Source organism: Leptopilina boulardi, unplaced genomic scaffold (genome assembly GCF_019393585.1).
Source record: "Leptopilina boulardi isolate dan_hultmark-lab unplaced genomic scaffold, ZJU_Lbou_2.1 LbouV2_273, whole genome shotgun sequence".
NCBI classification, from domain to species: domain Eukaryota; kingdom Metazoa; phylum Arthropoda; class Insecta; order Hymenoptera; family Figitidae; genus Leptopilina; species Leptopilina boulardi.
This window is the reverse complement of record NW_026137833.1, coordinates 3,448,802-3,471,434: the sequence shown is the minus strand read 5'-3', so window position 1 is coordinate 3,471,434 and position 22,633 is coordinate 3,448,802. Positions and strand designations below refer to the sequence as shown.

At 30.0% G+C, this 22,633-nt stretch overlaps 1 protein-coding gene across 2 annotated transcripts in view; it reads right to left on the bottom strand.

Annotated features, from left to right (window-relative positions):
- Nucleotides 1–22,633, bottom strand: part of LOC127281591 (COUP transcription factor 2) — a 120,050-nt gene that overhangs the window by 84,111 nt on the left and 13,306 nt on the right. Inside the window, exon 2 of one of the 2 annotated variants that reach the window (XM_051305362.1) lies at nucleotides 6,464–6,634. In XM_051305362.1, coding sequence (XP_051161319.1) covers nucleotides 6,464–6,634 — 171 coding nt within the window. The remainder of the gene's footprint in view (nucleotides 1–6,463; nucleotides 6,635–22,633) is intronic. The other variant, XM_051305363.1, reaches the window with a different exon arrangement.

Below are 22,633 nucleotides of genomic sequence, written 5' to 3'. Positions count from 1 at the left end.
ATAATAACTATTGACTATCATTAATAACTAATTCTCTGCGAGTTGGATAAGTTAAAGTTTGGATAAGTTGGTTTTTTAATTTAATGAATGCAGTTTAATTATGCTGCCAAAATATTACTTAAATAAATTTCAAAAATATATTTGCAAATAAATATTAAAAATAAATAAGAATGAAAGTAAAAATAGATTTTTTATTATTGAATAATGTCTAAGGTGTTGTGATTTTCTCTTGTTAAAATTAAATGTTACTATAAAGTTACTAAATTTTCACTAGAGCAGGGTGCGGTAGTTGACGAGAATTATATGACAAATTCCACTGGACAAATGCCCCCCCTCCACTCAACTAAAATTTCTTAAGGCTGTTCTACAATACTTTTTTGTTTACATCGGTAATTTTAGAAAATTTCACAGAAAATAAAAATACATTACGAAACTACGTTGAATGAAAATTTGATAAATTTGTCCACTGGAATATTTAGAAAACTGTTGTTGGGGAATTTGTCCACTTGAGAATTTCTACTTGTCTAAAATATAATAATAATTTCTACATTAATAAAACATTAACCGAATTCTAATGCAGTATATGCATTTATACACATGAAATTGAGAGAAATTTAATAATTGGTACGCGATGAAACGATACACCAGATGATAGATAATGACAATTAAATGAAATAAGAGCAGGTTGATTAATTATAAAATCCACCTCGGAAGTAATAGAATGATATATTAATGATGATCAATATGCGATGCAGCACATATATATATAATCTGAAATTCGATCTTGAATGATGCGATTCTGATTATAGTCAATTTACATTGTTCGTCACAGTGTGAAGTAATAACATTAATGAAAGTATTTAACACCCCGTTCAAATGTGTATATATATATATATATATGCAACTAGTATATGTATATAAGAAATAAAAAATCACTCATTATGAAAAAAAAAGAAAATTAATTAAAAGCACTGACTCGGCATTATTTGAAAAAGATTGACTCGCCTCGCCAAAGGGCCTTATTAAAACCATTTAATATATGATTATTAAATAAAAAAAAAACTATCAGATAAACGAAAAACCGTTATTAATTATTATTAATCAATTGATTAGTTGACTAAAATTCATTTTCAATAAAAAATATTATTCTGTTATTCTGGAATGTCCTCTATTGCAAGTGAGATCGCGTGTTCATTATACTCAAGGAAATGTTTCTTTTCACAGAACGAGCGGACGTTCATGTTTTCATCATTTTTTTCCCCCTCTCCCCCCACTCCCCTTGTACCGACACTCATTTCTATTCAATGAATCACAATAAATTGGACTTTCTACTAACAATTTTCTAATTTATAAATACTCAATGTCTTTATATGTGTGTTAAAAGAAGAAAATAAATAATTGCATAATTTTTAACCAATCTTAATTACAACAATTATGAGACTTATCTAAATTGCATAATTTAAATACTCATCTAAATTGTAAAAATGGTAAAAATAATGAAATACAAAAAAAAAGAAGAAATAATTTTCCCATTAAATTTAAAACTAATTGATATAAAAGAAATTGTAAAAAAAACGTAAATTCCCCCTTTTTAGCATTCTTAATTGGATATAATTTTAATTTTTGCAAAAATGGTGCAAAAAAAGTAATTTAATTAATAAATTAATTAACAATTTTCTCCTATGTGAATTTAGAGTGTCGTTGCGTCTCTTGAGGGAGACTATATATATATAATTATAATCAATTGGAGCGTTTCAGTCTTGTATGTAAGAAAATATATTCCAAGTATATATATAAAACTGGAACTGTGTATATGTAGAAAATGCTATGAATTTTGTTCACACGAGGTTTCGATTGGTTTATAAATGTATATTATATATATATTTATCGTTTGCCATGAAAACAAGATTGACCTAATTAATAATGCGAATTATCTCTAATCAGTGGACTAACTAATTGAATTGAATGTACATACTGATTGAATTAACTAAGGCAATAAATCCAAATTTCCATTATGGTTTCTTTCATGTCGCTCTTATTTTCTGTCTCTCTTATTTTGATATTGATACATGATAATTAAATAAATATTCAAATTTTCAATCTTGGATTTTAGAGATAAACTATTCGACTAGTTTTCCCCTTTGATATACCGGTTTTTCTCTATTTCTATTACTATATATATAAGATGAGAAGTAATGCTTCCGTTCTTATCAACGCGCGATGAGAAACGAAACATGTTGAATTTTAATGATCGTGTCTTAATTAAATGTAAAAGTAAATCATTATTTTCAAATTGATAGAAAATTTTAACTGCTATGAAAGGAATTTAAAACCAGAAAAATGATTTATTTGATTCAAATAAATCAAACAATCATAATCAAATGGAAATTCTATTACATAAACTGTCGAAGGAAAATAAACCAATGGCCCGGATCCTAAATTCCTCTAATTTGTTTACAAGTTTATATTTTCAAGATCGTTTATAATTTTCCCCCAAAAAAAAGATATAGATTATTATTAGCGCGCATCAGCTCTCGGCTAAATTTCGCGGGAACCTGATTCCCGTTCCTTGAGATCCATTATCAAAGACTGGCTGTTTGGACTCAAATCTCCCTCTCCCTTAATCTTTCCTTCGTGTTATCAGTCGATCGATACCCGTGGGTATATATCGTTACGAGGAGAATTTACGTCTGGGACGTATTCTCTCATCCGCACTCGTGTGGAGACGCGAGAAGTGCCTGGTCGCGATGAAAAGAAGAAGGAGGATGAGGGGGTCGCCGCACTAAACGCGTCTTGGACTCGCAATTAAGGGTTAATTAAATTGAGCGGCTTCCTAGATTTCTGTAATCATCGCGGACATTATCAGCAGGCTAATCTTTAGCGTATCCTGTCTGCCTGAGGGGCCCAGGGCCTGCTAGCAAACTCTCTCTCTCTCTCTTTCTCTCTTGGTGTGCCTACGGAAGGAAGGGGCCTCCAAGCTAAGGTCATGCACCCCGCTGACCTCGGACCACCTTCTCTCTCTTTCTCTGTTTTATTCTTTCCGTCTTTTTTCAACTCAAGCGCCTCATCTTCGACTTCCCCCCTTCATCATAGATCTTCAAGAGTGGAGCTCTTCTTCTTTCTGAGAGCGAGGTATATACTGATATGTGTGTGTGTGACGATCTTCTACATGTACCTTTGGAAGGTATTTATGTGTCCCGCGAACGTCTCAAATTATTATCAAAAGCGAGGAGGTACTCTTCGTATATGTATGTAATGGGCGGATGTCGCAGTGACAGGCGAGGAATGACGTGCGACCATCTTCTTCTTCAGGGAACTCTTGTGGGAAACATATATATATATATATATATATATATATATATATATATATAGCAACGGACATTTCTTTAACTTTAATAGGCTCATCTTTAACTTTCTTCTTCAAAACGTCATGGTTCAAGAATTCTCTTCTTCTTTTTTTTTGCGTAAATATGTCATGACCCAGCGAAATAGACTTTTATTTCATGAGAGGGTCAAGTGTAATTTTTTACTCAATGAAAAGAAAATTATTAGATGTTTATATATTTCCGACCTATGCGAAATATTATTTTTGAAAAGATTAACCTACAAGAGATCTCTGAAGATTTTGGATGGAGCTCCTGAGATTTCGGGTGAGATTGAAACAAATTCATCGTAAGAAATTATCAGAATTTTATTTTAGTTTTCGATGAAAATTAATGGAATTTGTTAATTCCTTGAGAATTATTAAATACTTAAGAATTATTAATTACTTAAGAATTATTAATTACTTAAGAATTATTAATTACTTAGGCATTATTAATACCTTTAGAATTATTAATTACTTAGGAATTATTAATTCCTTTTAAAATTATCAATTCCTTTAGAATTATTAATTACTTAGGAATTATTAATTCCTCTAGAATTGTTAATTTCATTGGAATTATTAATTCCTGAGTAATTGTTAATTCCTTTATAATTGTTAATTTCTTAGGAATTGTTAATACTTTTTGTAATTATTAATTTCTTTAAAATTATCAATTCCTTTAGAATTATCAATTACTTTGGAATTATTAAATTCTTTAGAATTGTTAATTTCATTAGAATTATTAATTTCTGTGTAATTGTTAATTCCTTTGTAATTGTTCATTTCTTTAGAATTATTAATTACTTAGAAATTATTAATTCCCTTGGAATTGTTAATTCTTTTGTAATTATTAATTCCCTTGGAATTGTTAATTCTTTTGTAATTATTAATTCCTGTAGAATTATTAATCCCTTTAAAATTATCAATTCCTTTAGTATCATTAATTACTTAGGAATCGTTATCTTTTGAAAATTTTAATTACTTGAGAATTATTAATTCCTTTAAAATTATTATTTACTTTGTAATTGTTAATTCCTTTAGAATTGTTAATTCCCTTAGAATTATTTGTTACAAAGGAATTATTAATTTTTTTAGAATTATTAATTACTAAGGAATTACTAATTACTTTAGAATTGTTCGTTACTGTAGAATTATTAATTCTTGTAAAATTATTAATTAATTTGTAATTATTAATTTATATGTAATTGTTAATTCCTTGAGGATTATTATTAATTATTAATTCCTTATAAATTAAAACCACCGAAATCGGAATACTGTACTAGCGATTACCTCGGAATTTCGTTTATGGAAGAAATCAAACTAATATTATTATGGAAGTTTATCAGAAAAGGGAATCGTTTCCTAAAGATTACATTGGAATTCTGATAATAATTTCCATTTGCATTTCCGTTTCAGTTTCTAATTGAAATTACCGAAATACTTTTCGTACGCGGAAAATATTTCTCAATTTTTTGATGCAGAAATTCCTATATATAATTTCCGCCCGAATTCCGTTCGCTATTCTGGAATTATTCCTTACGATTTCTGCCAATAACGGAAACTCGCCCTGACGATTACATCAAATTTCTATATTTACAAAGAAAATCCAACCGAAATCTTTCTGAAAACGAAAAATCTTGCTGATTCTGATAATTATTTCCCAATGTAATTCGTTACGGAATCTCCGCAGGGAATCTTGTCAAATAGGACAATTTTTCTAATAATTAAAAAATCGTGTCTAAAACAATAATGAAAATAATTTTATCATATGGAAATAGAATAACTTTTCAAAATTTGATGTTAATTAATAAAGATTGAAGAAATAAATCCTCATGGCGATGAGATATTGATCTCGATCGCCACTCTCGAAAAAACGAAGTACATATTATTGAAAACTCAGCAAATATATATAGAGTCGCATAGATATGAATTATGCAGATAACAAATCGTACAGCTCTCGAACGTGTGTCTTTCACTCCATGTCTCCTGCATATACATGTCTCCATCAAACCATTCAATTACGTTCTATATTTCTTAAGAGATTTGATGCCGTAATTTAAATTCCACTTTTTCGTAACACCAGAACACTCTCACTAAATTATCATTCTTTCAAATTAATTATATGATTTTAAAAAAATTACTTCAAGTTTTTTTTTATCGATAAAATCCCTCAAATTCCAATTTTTTTAATTTTAACCCTCATATAAAAAAAAACTAAAACACCCAAGTATGCTCTTCTGAAATGTGCCCTTCAAGGATTAATTCAGAATTTATAATAGAAATTAATTACTGACAAAATTATCATTAGTAAAATCATTTTCTTTTGGTTTCAATTTCTTCTTCTTCCTCTTCTTGTTCTTCTTCTTCTTTTAGCTCAAGGCGTCTAGATGATGAATTATCTGGTATTTTATTTTCGGAGATGATTTTTCTTGTTTACAAGGAGATCAACGTCTTGGAGCATTAAATTCAAGGTCGACTTTTGACGGTTTTTCATAGCAGAAAAGTGTCGGAGAGTTATATATATATATATATAAAAAAAAAATCGGTTCTCGTAGCCGATCTTGAACCGTCGCGTCGGCGGCGGCGTCCACGAGGAACGGATGAAACGATAAGGGTCACGATTCTTAACTGCAGTCGAGAGCTAGCTGTCCGTGGTGGTAGCCACCTCGCGCATGCACCTTAAACAAGGTCAGATCTTATCGTAGCGTGAAGAACCAAGTCCGGAATAGCGCCAAGAGCCAATGGAGGCGTGAGAAACCGCACGGTCTTTCCGCACCCGATTACAATTAAAAGTTTTCTGTTTTTTTTTTTCGCCTATTTTTATATATTCCGTTAATTCAAATCTACATCATTTAAAAAATTCCCAATCTTTTACTAAAAATGGTTTTTAATTCTAATTTTTTTTTGTTGATTTAGAATATTTTCTGATCAATGGATTTCGTATTCGGATTCGTATATTCTGTGGAGAATAAAAATGATTTCTGATACAAAAATTTCCATTACGATATTTGTTTTTATAACTTTTAGGAATAATTTCACAATTTTATCGTAATGTTAATTTAAATTTCAGAATTTAATAAAAATTGCAATTGAAATTACCAATTTTGTGCCGAAACATACCTTCCCTGCGCATGCCCATTTTGAGGCACTTTTTCAAACGACAAAATTGGCATTGATTCCTATGATGTTGATCGATGGGGCAATTTCGATTCCCTCGACACGAATAGGTGAGATTCCTCCTGACGCTCCTTTTGAAAAAGCTCTTGCAACCTGCAACAAAAAAAAGGAGAAACAAAATTTATTTTTGTATTTAAAATTAAAAATATATATATATATTTTTTTTTTTCAACTGTACAAATTTAAAATGTTTCTATAAAAATAGTTTTACAAAGAATTGACAAGGATGAAAACATATATATAAGACAGTAAGACGACGATCGAGAAAATAATGAAGCAGCGTTTATTTGCGAGGTCAATGCTTTTCACCGTTCACATATCCTCTCCGACGACTTGCGTGAAAGACTCATAAATTAGCAGAGGAGCATCCACTTTATACCTATATATATATATATATATATATATATATATATATATATATATATATACGATATGGACTATGGAGTCTACTGAAAGCTAAAGCCAATATATATATAAGAGAAAGGATCGTAGTTAGTTCGTACCTTGTGAATATATACATGCTTTGCAAATACTCCGCTATTACTCCTCATGAGATCTTAACACTTCTCCAGTTACCTAATACTAAATCATTTGAATTAAGTATCGGTCTGATTGAAAAATCACTAACGCATCTGGCCAAAGTGTGCTACTTGAGTTTCTCTCACGAGAGACTATATAATCCACTATATATATATATATATACATTAGATATCTATTGAAAACTTTGCTTAAAGGTATTCCTTAATTGGCACGTGCGGGTGGTAATACTGTCGTAAATGAATTTACAAAAAATTTCTATATTCCCTTTATTTTTAAAATCCTCTAACGGGACTGACATTCATATACAATATAGAAATGCACCTGAATCGTTAATTAACAATTTATATGCCAAACATTGTACTGCCCCAGACAACAGTTTCTATATAAATCGTATATATACTATTCAAGATTCACAAAAGTAATGTTATTCTTTCTTGTGCGAATATGGTAATACTTAAGGGGGTCAACTTCATTTATATACATATGTAGAAGAATCGATTTCTAAAAGTGATTTTAGCGTTTCCTTGCGTCCTAAATTAGTTTCAGTAAGTTTAATAATTATTAGTGTTAAATCCTTCAGGTTGCTCTAAATCATTTTTTACCAAAAAGAAGCTTTGCGCCATAAAATCGGAATCCACGCATTTTCATAGAAAAAAAAAAGAATGAAGAAAAAAGCTCGAGGCACGAGCCATCATTATAAGGTTTCAAAACTACTTTTCTTCACTACAATGATGATTAGGTTTTCTTTTTGTTTCACACCGGAAAGTATAAGTGGCATATACAAAAGAGAAAAAAAGAGCTTTGGCATATCTTATAATACACAAAATAGAAGACTGCATATGAACGCAATGAAAATTCAATGATGCGAGCAATTTGAGCTCACAATCTGAAAGTATAAACAGTAGTAGTTGAAGTCTCTTTTTTTCTCTGACGCACATTTTCTTCTGTATATATATATATATATATCTTCCTTTCAATTTTCATACAACACGCACGCACCAAGCGCCTTCTCATGGCTCAGTGGTGAACTATAATCGTGTATATAATTTGCGTGTAACGATGCAATTTGTAGTTATGATGACGCGACCCCCATACTCAAAAGATACATACCATCCGGACGCGACGTACATTAATGTCTGGGAACCTTCCGGATCTTCTGACAACAAACATGTCAGATACCTTTTCTCATGTATATATGTGTAATTACTAATTAAAATTTTTTTTTTAAATTCGATTATATGCCAAAAAATTCTATTTTTAGAATTACGTAACAATTTGTTAAACAATTTACAAAAATGGAGAATCAAACAATTTATCTTACAAATGATGAATAGCTAATAATTTCTGATGTCACCATCTCTAAAATCTACTTCATCAAGAAATATTACAACATATTACAACCACATATACATAGCGGTTTCTGATGGTGATCTGTTGAATCTAACGTCCGATCTCAAAGAAGAAAAGGGAAAGTCACAAATCAGAACATACACACACACACACACAGACCAGGTGGTTTTCCTCAAGATTATTTTTCAACTTCTCTCTCTCATTATTATATTTCACTCGTACACTGTTCCACATATTAGTGAAACCGCAAAACCAAGATCAGATAAATATATATGAGAAATAAAAAGATACAAAAGTTAAATTAATTCTATTATGCGTCATATATATATATTGTTCATCACTATATACAGAGAGAGAGAGAGGGATAGAGATTCATCTCCTTGCGTTCACCATTCACTTTAATCGGTCATCGATCTCGATCTACAAACTCTCATAAATCCTTATATTTTTTACGATCTTTCGCGCGAGAGAGCCTCACGCGGTTCTCTATATCTCTTTTTGACCTTATGATTCCACCTCCTATGTTTCGTTAAATGTTAAACACCTCGCTAATGCACCTTTAGTGATTCAGATAAGACCCTTTTCTGAAGCAAGGTCTTAAGCAAGGAACGATAATAAATTGATTCGCGCATAAAGTACTTATTCACACTCTAATGCGGAGGAGTTGAACTAATATATATATATATATATAATAAAGTTGGGAAATTTGCAAAACAAATGATTTTAATTTTAATCGATTTAGTAAATATAGCAAAAAAGAAAAGTGGGTATTATATCCTCATCACTAATCAAATATGCACGCGTGTGCGCTGTCTATTCACCTTTTAACCCCGAGGCAATATGTATATGTATATTCTCGAAAGCATCTCGCTATATGTGTCCCACGTGTTTTAACGACGTCAAGTTATTACCTGTTCGCCGTTTATTAAATTGAATTGCTATATGTAATTTAACCACTTGAAAATCAATGTTTCTGACAATGAATCTATTAAAATATAATGTTTTCTAATTAATTTTTAATCCGTAATAATGATTACGTTAAATTGTTTCTTCCCTTAGAAATTGTATTAAATACAGTTTTCTGTAAGGTATCAAATTGATATCGTAAGATCAAATTATGCAACGTTTTGATTCGATATATGGTATCAAATTGATCCAAATATTAGGGATCATTTTTTTAGAAATAATCCGGAAATTGTGATCACTTTCTGTTACCTGAATTCGTATTCAAGTATATAACTGTCATGACTGACATGCTCTTATTGACAAGTTTATTAATCAATTTCTTCACTGCACTGAATTTGTAAATATTTGAAATCAAATTTACACTGTAAAAAATTTAGGAAGTTAACGGCACTAGGAGTTGGGAGTTAGTTTTTTCGAGTTAAAAATCAACTCGAAAAAGGAGTTAACCAAGAGTGGAAGGGAGTTCAGGTTAGGGAGTTCAGTATCAACTCTCTTTTGAGTTATTTTATAATGGAGGATCATATTCTCCAACTCGTGTAAGGAGTTAAAGTTGAACTCCCGTTGCTTTAACTCCTCAATGGGTGGGACTTTTATAGCATCCCCTGGGGAGTTGAAATTCAACTCCTTTTTTTACAGTGTATTATGTATTTTAAATGTGAGAGAAGTGAAATTTATTTATAGTTAATAGTTGAATGAACAAAAATTTTTTGGAGATAAAGTGAATAATTTTCATGTTCGTCACAGCTGATTTAAGGTCATATTTCATATTCACAACACTTGAGAACAAAAAATTTAAATCCTACCAAACCTTGCTTTGAACGATCATATTTTGTGCTCTTGCTTCCCAACCCTGTTTACCTACAAATGTCATCTGGCAATTAGGCCACAATCCCATGACAGCATTTTGCGTTGCATTTGGCCTAGTTACAAAACGCAACCCAAAATGATGTATAGGCCTGAGCAGAATAGAAACGTAACCGGAATCATAACCGCAAACGCAACCGGAATAATGAGTTAGAAAAGGAAAAAACAATATGTCTATCCTTCTCTAACTCATTCTTTCGGTTGCGTTTGCGATTATGATTTTGGTTGCGTTTCTATTCTGCTCAGGCTTTAATTCCCAGATGATATTTGTAAACAAACAGGGTTGGGAAGCAAGAGCCCAAAATAAGTTCGTCCACAGCAAGGTTGGGTAGGATTGAAATTTTGTCTAATAATAATTTATCAAATACGCACACTGTAAAAAGAAAGGTATTAATTTAATACCAACTTCAGGTACTAAATTGTCATTTGATTCTATTTTGATATCTAAAATTGGTACTGCTTTAGTACTTTCTTTTTACAGTGCAATGTTTAAATTTTGTTCAATTCTAATTAAATTATTGAATTGTTGACAATCATTTGAACCATAAAAATAATTGCAAATTCTCAAGTGTTGTGATTATGAACTGATCTCAAATCAGCTGTGACGAACATAAGGTTTGTTACCATTGTCCCCAATCGCCATTTATCATAATTCTCGTCAACTACCGCACCCTGCTCTAGTAAAAATTTAGTGACTTTATTGTTAAAACTAAAAGTTACTATAAAGTTACTAAATTTTTACTAGAGCAGGGTGTGGTAGTTGACGAGAATTATGACAAATGGCAGGTGGGGATTTTGTCGACTGGGGACAATGGAAACCAACTCTAAATAAAGGTTAGTATATTTCACTTTATCTCCAAAGAAATTTTTTCTTATTCAGCTGCTAACTATAAATAAATTTTACTTCTCTCCTCCTTAAAATTCGTTATAAAATTAATTGTAATACATAAAAATTCAGTGCAGTGAAGAAATTGATTAATAAACTTGTCAATAAGAGAATGTCAGCCATGGCAGTTATACTTCGATACCAATTTATGCATCTAAAAATGATTGCAATTTTTCGATTCATTTGATGACAATAAAAAAACTCAAGAATAGGTCTCCTATATTCACAATCGGTATATTCTTTCGAATCAATAACGAGGTTCTGTTGAAGCTAGACTTGTCTTAAGCCTCTTATATACAACATCTTTCTAAGACTTCTTATGTCTCCACGTTTTGCATGGCAGAGTATTTTTTTTTCTTCTTTTTTTTTTTAATATTTATAGAATATTTTCATGATCGGTTGGATAGCAAGTTGCGCGACACGACGGGGGAGCTTTTTGCATTCTCTATATACTCTCATATATATATATGAGAATAAGTCCGATCTCGCAGAAAGTACCTGCACGCTCTCTGAGCAAATGTTGTGACCTCAAGGTGCACTAACCTGCGCGACTATGGATTGTGCATGTTGGAAGAATTTGCGTAATCAAGTATCATTGTTTCATCCCTCCTCGAGAAATTCCTCTGACGTTTCTTGCATCCCTTCTCTAAAAATCCTCTTATTTCATGGTATATAGATTCTTTATATATATGCAATCACGTTGTATTTTTATTGTAAGACCTATTTCATTCATCCAAGTGAAATGGGAAAAACGTGAGAGTAGGTTATGTTTAAGTCATTTTCACAAGGCGTGGGATTCCCTCGGGATTGAATTACCTGCGTGTTTTTTTTTTTTTTTTTGCAAAGTAGGAGAGATGATCACAACAACACCCCGCGTGTCGGAAGTTGGAAATTTCATGTTTTGTGTATATATCTATTTTGTACAATTTCTTAAAGCAATGGATTTTTTTTTGAATTTGCTTATTTCTAAGCGTGATCATAATTTTTATTTTATATAGTACGCATCCATGAGGAATTACAAAGTTTTCATTGTCCCTTCTCGCCAAAGTCTCCATTGGTCATAATTCTCGTCAACTACCGCACCCTGCTCTATGTAGTGAAGGTTGGTTTCCATTATCCCCACTCGCTATTTTTCATAATCCTCGTCAACTATCACACCCTGCTCTAGTAAAAATAGTAAAAATTTAGTAACTTTATAGTTACTTTTAATTTTAATAATAAAGTCACTAAATTTTTACTAGAGCAGAGTGCGGTAGTTGAGGAGAAAATGGAAAGTAAGGATTTTAGATAGTGGGGACAATGGAAACCAACCTGAAAATTTAGAGTTAAAATTAAAAATTACTATAAAAGTCACTAAAGATTTACTAAAGCAGGGTGCGGTAGTTGACCGAGAATTATGAAAAATGACGAGTGAGGATAATAGTAGGATCTATATATATATATGAGAGAGTGGGCTGAAATCAATTGCGACAGACGATCACGTTAATGTACCGTAATATGTATAAGGGTAATTGCCAAAGCTGTTATAATGAACATATGACCTATTAAAATTAAATCAACTTCTCATTAGAGACGAAGAAATGTCAATTGAATTAGGATCTAAACTTTCTTTTTTTGCCTCTCATCAAGGAACCAAGAATTATATTTACTTTATTTTATATACTTTATTTCTTCTCTATATAATACAGTGTTGCAAAATTCACAGTAATTTAAAGTCCGTTTACAAGGAAAAATATTTCCTGCGAGAAATTCACAGAAACTCCTGCGCCATCTACTGGCGGAGGTTACAGTTTCTATAATCAAAATTTATAAAGTACCAACGTTTATCCTGTAGATGTCCTAAATTTTGTTCTCGGTGACAACTTTTTTTTATTAGTATCACTAACAGTTACTGAAACATAATTACTTAAAGCCCTGAGCAAAATAGAAACATAACCGGAATCGTAAACGTAATCGGAAGAATAAGTTAGAGAAGGACAAACAATCTATCTATCCTTCTCTAACTCATTCTTCCGATTGCGTTTGCGATTACGTTTCTATTCTGCTCAGGCCTTAATTCAAATAAACATTATTTGGTTCAATATTTATTTGGTTCAAGTAAATATTTATTTGATAATAATAATAGACAAGTAACTGATTATTTGAATCAAATAAATTTTTTTATAGAGAGAAACTTTAAAACTGTATTTCTTATTTTGAGGTTATGTCTGTACTATTACATCTTTGCAATTATATTCCCTAGAAACTCATCGTGGAAATAATTCGTTTTTAATCAAAATATCTAGCACGATTTTGCAATTTATTATAGTAATTTCATTCTGAAAATTTAATTATAATACCTATTTCGCTGATTGATCTTTTCATTTCGACAATTTATCACTGTTTATAAATATATAAACATGTATACTATTTGGATCTCCATTTAAATCGATATACTTGGTACCATTTATATATGATTTTTATCGATTTTATATTGAACATATTATATAGTGCAATGATGATTGTAAGCTAAAAGACACGATTGTAAGTCGTATAATTCATTTTCACACGTCCCCTCGATCGTCGCAAACACTCTTCAATGTGTATATACACACTTGATACAGCGGAAATAAGTTTATACGAATAAACGATAACGTAAGCATGAGTTAGCAAGGTACACATTCATTTCTTGACGCTTGTGTGTTTGTATATATATATATTCACTTTCCTTTTTTTTCCTTCTCGCGAATCAAGTTATCCCCTAGTTCAGTGTATCGCATTAGAATTTTTCCTCGTTAAAAATGATGATTAATTATTTTTTTTTTTTTAATTTACCGGTTTCAGGATACAATATTGTCCAGGGTACAAGAATTATAATGTAAAAATTATTATTTAATGACACACTCTGAAAAAAAGGAGCCTAAAAGAAGAAAAAATAGGTTATGTTATAAGATGTTGATTTAACAAAAGGAAGGTTTGTCTCTACTCGCCTTTTGGACATAATTCTCGTCAACTACCGCACCCTGCTCTATAGTGAAAATTCAGTGACTTTAGAGTTAAAATTAAAAATAACTATAAAGTCACTAAATTTTCACTATATAAAGCAGGGTGTGGTAGTTGACAAGAATTATGTAAACAAATATTTAAATGTTTGTATTGACAGTTGGTCCTCTTTGTCTATTTTCACTTCAAACTATCATAAACATAACCTATATTTTTTTGCCTCTATTTCTTCTGAGCTTTTTAAACATTTAAACTTTTATAAAAAATTATTTTTTTTATAGAATTTTTACTTTGAAAAATATAAATAAAAATACCGATTAGGAAGAGAAGTCTTATATATGAAATTTCAATCTCTGATATGTGCAATTAAGTATAGAGGACGTGTCTGTCGTCATTGATGTAACGAACGGTCAATTAAATCCAGACTTCAAGCCGCGTCTTTTGCCATTCAAAGTTGTATATATACACACACACACATATATAAATATAAACGAAATATACATTGAACATGATTCGTGTTTACATGTGCGGCATATAAAAAAAACGTGTTTCTGTTAATAAGAATGAAAACGATTGCGCACGTGAAATAACCGCATATATAAAAGGACGTGTGTCCCTTGATTCATATATAATAATTCAGTAAACGATATATAAGTTATTGTGTGTATACCACGTCGACACATATCAGATAATAATTTCGCGAACAGGTTATATAGATAGTAAAAAAAAAAAAAATTATTATTGTAAAATTTTACAACGTAGCCAATTAACTTTAACGCATGTCTGTATATACGCGTATATATGATTTACTGTATTTTTCATATATATGTAAAAAGGTATATCGATAAAAATTATTATTATTGGCGGATTTAATTAAAGAAGTACCGCGCGGTAAATGCAATCATCCGCGTCTGGCTATTTCACCTATATAACTATACTTTGAATTTCATATATGGTCTGTTATTATATAGTTTAAAAGTGTTAAGAAATGAATTACATTAGTGTAAATTCAATAAAACTATTATACATGGATCGATTTTTTAGTTTTTAATTATACCAGCGCTTCGAAGCTAATGTAACATGAGACAAAGATGGAAAAACTCATATATTTTAATTATCTAATTGAATTATTTAATTAAATTGTTTAATTGAATTGTTTAATTAAATTATCTAATTAAATTATTTAATTTAATTGTTTAATTATCTAATTTAATTATTTAATTTAATTGTTTTATTATCTAATTTAATTATTTAATTTACCTTAACTTTAACGAGTTCTTGAAATTTTGTGCATATGAATATATTTTTAATGAAGTTGAGAACACTTGCGCGCGCAGAAGCCGAACAGTGGTGGTAACCAATCTGTACTTGTCTCTCCCCTCTTCAAATGCTGCGCGCGCAGTGTTCTCAACTTAGACCGAACTCCAACGAAAGTAAAAAAAAAATTATACAAACGCTGATAATATTATTATCATTATTATTATTCTTATTAATAATAATAATAATTATGATTGAATAAAAATGATAATACGAGCTCACATTTCTGCTATACCAGTGACGGACTCGAAAATCTGCATTAGTTTCCGATTCCGGTGGAAGCATGGCGTGAATGATACGACGCGAACTAATTGACGGGCATGGGTTTGAAGATATGGGGTTGGAAGGAGGAAAAAGGGACGGAAGTAAGTTGAGACGCGGTCAGTAACGTTTCGACTCGGCCGCGTAAAATTAACGACATTGTTATAATTAATTAGCCTTCATTCTTGTGTTTATATATATATAGGGGCAGAGTGGCGGCGTTGAAAACTTCTCTTACAGTATCCGAGAAAATGAGAGAGAGAGAGAGAGAAAGAGAGGGAAATTTGAGAGAGAGAGAGAGAGAGAAAACAAGATGGATATATTAGATAGGTAAGCGCGCGCGGTATTCGTTAGCTGGATAATTGGTCACAGTGGTTGCGTTCGGGTATAAAGTCACATCGAGTAATTCTACGCCTTTGCTTGTAAGTATATATACTTTGCAAAACGCGTGTTCTAGCCAGAAAAAAAAAAATATATATATGTTCACCTACACTTCTATTGAGCCAAGAAAGTGACTGCAAGAAGGTGCTACGCTCATGAAAATGTTTAATGTTTATACATCGTGTCTTCCTCTCAGTTGCGATCAAGTTCAAGTCGAGCCAATTCACAGTCCGTTGCACTGTACACACTCCACAAAGAGATTCCGAATTATATAAAAAAAATTCCGTGTCTATTAAAAATAATTATAAAAATTTTTACTGAGGATTAATTTTTTAATTCATTTTATTATCTATACCAAAAGTAGATAAATTAAAAATTATAAAAAAATTTTAAACTTATAAATAAAAAATTGATTAGCGTTGCTGCAGGAGCGTTGGATTTATAGACGCCGAAGTTGAGAACACTTGCGCGCGCATAAAGAGGAGTGGGAATGGCGCGTCGAGATTGGTCCCCCACTTTTTTCTTATTGCGCAAGAAAGTGTTCTCAACCTGTTTTATGAAAAATGAAGTGCATTTTATTATTTCCACTGAATTAAAATCCTTTAACATATTTTAAAAATTCCTCTATAGAAGCTACTCGTTTATCAATCACTTGGCAAATTACAAACAATGATATCCGTGAAACTTTTCACGCAATAAAATAAAAGAAAGAAGATTATATCCGATTATTTTTGTATATTTGGAATAAGTACGATATAATTTTTTTTTTTCTTTTAAGAATGCAACTATAATTGGCTCATTTGTTTGTTTCATACAATCTTAAATCTTATCACAACTTTATACTTAATTGCAATACATAAAAATCGTAATTAAATACTTGAGAATTTTATATTCTCGAGATAATTAAATTAACAGAGGTTCATTAATTTGTCTTATAAGACGTGTGCGAATAGAGCAATAATACCCCTCCCCCTTCTCTCTCTCTCTCTCTCTCTCTCTCTCTCTCTCTGTCTTATAGATATACATATTAAGAAAGAGAGAGAAAACAAAGGTAATTTTGCAATATTATCACCTAAATTAGTCAACAGTCAAGGAAGTGATCATAGTTTAATTATAAATATACGAGCACACGTTACTTTATGGCGAAATGAACTAGATTTATATATTTTAATAAAATCCGTTGGATTTTATATTACGCGCGTTTTCTTATCTCGTGTACTATGCGCTTTTATGATAAATTGCGTCATTAAAATACATCAATGAAATCAATCATTGGACAAAGACGATAAGATATATATATATACATAAAATAAAGAAACTGCATTCGCAAGTTTGTACAACAAGAAGAGACAAGTGAATATTTCATATGGATTCTCCATTTGGCATAAATACACTTCATCGATCTCTAATTGGCTGCATAACAGACTGAATCAAAGGGTCAAAGGTCAAATGATTCTTCAATAGTCGCGTGTACTTTTCCTCTTCGTCGTCAATGTATCGTGAATGCTTAATTAATATACAATATATGTATATGTCTAATGGGTACATCTAATACAGTAAATCACGAATGAAACATAATATTTATTATTGTCTTCTAATAAAAAAAAATGCCAATAATCCTTTATTGTGTACAAAATTAGATCAGAAATCAAAAAATTCTTCAAATTGTCAACATTGTTGTTATTTCCAGAGAATTATACATTAAACGATTTGGCAAATTAAAATAATAGTTTCACATGTCAACTACCGCACCCTGTTCTAGTAAGAATTTAGTAACTTTATAGTAACTTTTAATTTTAAGAATAAAGTCACTAAATTTTTACTAGAGCAGGGTGCGGTAGTTGAGGAGAATTATGATATATGGCGAGTGGGGACAATGGAAACCAATCATAAAAGCGAATGTGAGCATAAAACAAAAAATGAATAAGAACGGTAACTCAGTTCCGTCAGCGTTGCGTGGCGCCACAGTCGAAAAGTCCACTTTTCTTAAAGCCACAAAAATACAAAAGAAGCTCGAAGTTTAAAATACAATTTTGTGACATAAAATAAATTTTTACTTTTTATTATTTATATCATCGTAGGCTTAGTATTCCAAAATGAATAAAAAATTATAAAATTTAAAACAAATGAAAGAAAAAATATTGTTTCATCAATAGCAAAAAAAAAACGGATTATTACGTTAAATATAATATACATTTCGTTGAGAAGTTTTTGGTTTATCCGCCACAAGGGGTTTGTGAAACGAAGAAATTCAATTCTAGTATTGTGGTTTAAGATATATATACTTGGAAAGGGCTTCTTTGGGGGGTCGCTTATTCTCCCTCTCACAAGAGTCTTACGCCTTACTTACTGACTTATGTCTACGTTACCCCACCGCGAAGAAGCCAGACATCCATGCAGGCCCCGCGGGCTAATCGGTCTAATGAGATCATATTATATTATTCCGACTTTACTAATCTTTATTAATCTTATTTCTACCGTTGTCTCGCATCGCAAAATATAAATTGTTTCCACCTTAATTCACCCTCTACAACGTACTCATATCATCGCATATGTATATATATATATATATATATATATATATATATATATATATATATGTTTGTGTGTGTATAGTCGTTAATCAGCAGGACCATATAGTATTAGCAGAAAAGTAGAACAGATCCTCCCTTTTCTCGTTCAATTAATCTTTTCGCCTTTACTCCCATCTGTACTTATGTCCTAACAATTATTTTACAGATTCATTACATACCCAGTGGTTGTAAAAAATAGAAAAGAATTCTCACCATTTTTTAAGGAAGTAATTTATTTGAATAGTAACAAGAAGAAAAATATTTATAAATAATAACATTTTTTTTTTAAATTATTTATATTTATTGTGAGGGGGTGAGGATAATTCACGCAAACAAGACTTGAGTAGATGAAAAGACGAAGTGATGAGGGAATTTATAAATAGTATATATATAATATACTTTCTGTGATTGCTGTGCTCTTAGAGATGTAACGTGACTCGTCCTAACGTCACGTATATACATATATATATATATATGTGAGATACACGACAAATAATATCCCCGTCTTAAACACTAGTTTACCCACACACTGGGTAATTACTATAATCGTGACGACGTACATTCTTAAGCTATATATACGTACAACGAGCACCTATATTTTCATTTTAAAAAAAATATCCCAAATATAACACACACGTTACATGTATTCAAAGTAATTATACACATATAATAATTGAAAACTAATAGACGGTCTCATGATCTATTCTTATTTACGATTACATGCTTTATAATAGTGCCAAATAAACAATTTTCCTTTCTCAATATATATATATATATATATATATATATATATATAGTATAATTGCACATATAATAGAAACATACGAACAGAAATATAGTTGTAGAACATTTTCCATAAAGGGATTTTAGATTTAATTTAGATTTTAGAAAAAACGTACCCTCATTTCTGTTGCAGCTCAAAATGAACAAAATGACGTAAAACATAGCGCCACCTACGAGGTTTATTTATGATGGGAGTTTCAAATTGTGTACCGCAAATACACTATTAAATTTTTCAGAAATGTTTATTGATTAATATATATTAGTAATGAATAATAATTAACCGCGATTAAAAATAATTTTGAAAAGAAAAGTTTTGTTTTATATTAATGATGAATGATTTAGAGTTTAAGAATAATATTTCGAAAAAAAAATTTGTTTTATATGATAAATTATTAAGAGATTAAATATATTTTGCCCAAAGAAGGTTTGTTTTATATTAATGATGAATAATTAAGAATTTAGTGATAATTTTAAAACAAAAATTTTACTTTATATTACAAAATTAAATAATTACAAAAGATTTAGAATATTTGGGTAAAAAAAGTTTTGTTTTATATTAATTATGAATAATTAAAATTATTTTGCCCATAAAAGGTTTGTTTTATATTAATGATGAATAATTAATAGGTTACCTAGTGATAATTTAGGCAGAAAATTTTTTTATATTATTAATGAATAATTACAAAAGATAGAGAATATTTTGTCAAAAAAAAGTGTTGTTTTATATTAATGATGAATAATTGAGAGATTAGGGATAAATTTAAAAGAAAAATTTTGCTTTATATTACAAAATTATAAATAATTATAAAAGATTTAAAATATTTTGGTAAAAAAAGTTTTGTTTTATATTAATGATAAATAATTAAAAGATTAAAAATATTTTGCCAAAAACAGTTTTGTTTTATATTAATGATGAATATAATTAAAAAATTGAGAATATATTTTGTCAGGAAGAGTTTTGTTTTTTATTATAATAATGAATATTCAAAGGATTAATAGTATTTGTAAATTGAAGATTTTTATAGTAAATGATGAATAATTTTTTATTGAAAAATTTGAAAAAATGTGATTATACAAACTATTCTATCTTTTGAATATAAATAGATTGTTCTAATTTATCATAATACACGTTAAGATAATTTTAAATTCAAATTTACTGATTTTTTTATTAAAAAAAACATTTAGTCTTCTTAATTTTCATATTACAATTTAATAAATAAATTTAAGCTTCATTATTAAAGATTTTGCTATCACATAATTATATACAATAGTTTTCAATTATAATAAAAAATTATATCAAGATATTTTGATTTTTGTATATAGAATTTAATAAATAAAAAAATCACTTGCAAAAAAAAAATATTATAAAAAATTCTCAAAAACTATACATTTTTTGCAACAAAAATTTATATAAGGGAAAAAGTTTTACACCAGTTGATAATAATCATGTCGTTCATCAAAAAACGTCTCCACAGACATTAGATGTAGGATAATGTATACCTCGTTGAATTCAATCAGTGAAAAAAATTCGTCGAGAATTGAATACAAAAGAATGCCACGCTTTTAACGACTCATAAAGTGCGAGGTTAATGATACGTTAGACGCAGCTTACAAATTTTTTTTTTGTTTTTAACTCTCAACACATACACATATAGACTAAATGGACTTTCTATTTGTAATATATACATTATGTGTAAAAAAAATTTTTCCTTTAAATTCACTTATTTTCTATTCTCAATTATTCTATAACTGTATTTTAACAGAGAGATTATTATTATTATTATTTTTTTTTTTTTTTGAAAAATTCGCGTCAAGGATCCATTTGTCAAAGAATGGCAAGCTTTTAAACATTTTAACGACTCCATAAAGTGCAAGTTTAATGATAGGTTGCACTCGACAAAATTCTATTTGCTCGCAAAATTAATTTTCCCATATTATAACTGTGTTTTATTTTTACGACTTAATTGCCTTATAACTCAATTTGTTCCTTCAATTATGAGGGAGATATTGTTTCTTAACTTATATTATTCCGATCTGTTAAATATAATGATAATCATTTTATTACTATTGTTGTGTTTTTTTTATTATTTTCATGTAAGATTAATTTTTGTAAATTAATTATAAATCATTTTTAATAATTTAATAATTAAAATGATTTATTAATATTTAATAATTTAATAATTAAATAATTTGTCAATAAAAATAATAATTTTTGATAAGGTACATTATCATTATGGAGAATTGACTATTTTTTTTAATAGCAGTAGGGACATAACACAGGTGTGCCAAAAGTCGAAGCCTTTGAAAATAAGGGGGTGGTAACTTGGGACAGGATAATAATATGTTTCTGCGGGGGCAGCGTGTGAAACAATGTAGCATATATAGGTATAAATATAGCACATGTGAAAGGGGAACGATCAGTTCATCCAGATTTTACCTCAACATTTACGTCGAAATCCGGTTAACGAATACAAAAAAAAATAGAAAACAAAATTCAAGGTCATCATTCCATATCTTTAAATTTCAAAAAATGTAACAATAATTTATATTTAGAAAATAAATGTATTTGTCACAGTTTTAAATTTCCCGCAGAAAATGGTAAAGAAGTTACCTACTTTATCTACTCTTTCTAAAACATTCATAACCTAAAATTGTCTTGATTCTTATTTCAAAAATAAGTTTAATTTTAGAAAATGTTTAGTAAAAAGAGAGTAAAAATCATTTTATAAAAGAAAAAGGTCTTTCTCAGATTGAAAGGGGGAAGCTGCGGATGTAACGGTAGGGGTTAATCCTGTGCTGTATGGGTGCGGCGGAAACAGCAGCAGGATCATTCTCGAAAGGTCTATTATGCAATAACCAAAGACGAAGAATCGTGTTCGAGTCGCGGAACTTGGAAAGGGAGGTCCCGGGTCTCTTGTAATCGGCAGATTAATGTTCGCTTCTCGAACCAAATACTGAGCCTCACATCGCGCTGGACAATATCTGACCATTGGACATATTCGGACCTCATCGTCTCATTGATCCTCCAAGGCGAAGGGACCAGATCTCCTCCTGGGAGAGGAGCATGTCTTTGATTTACAACCAGACGTTATATGTATAGGAGAGGAGAACCTCACGTCTCTTCATGCACGAGGGTTTTATGTCCTAGCATTATAAGAGAATCTTCCGATCGCACACACACACACGCAA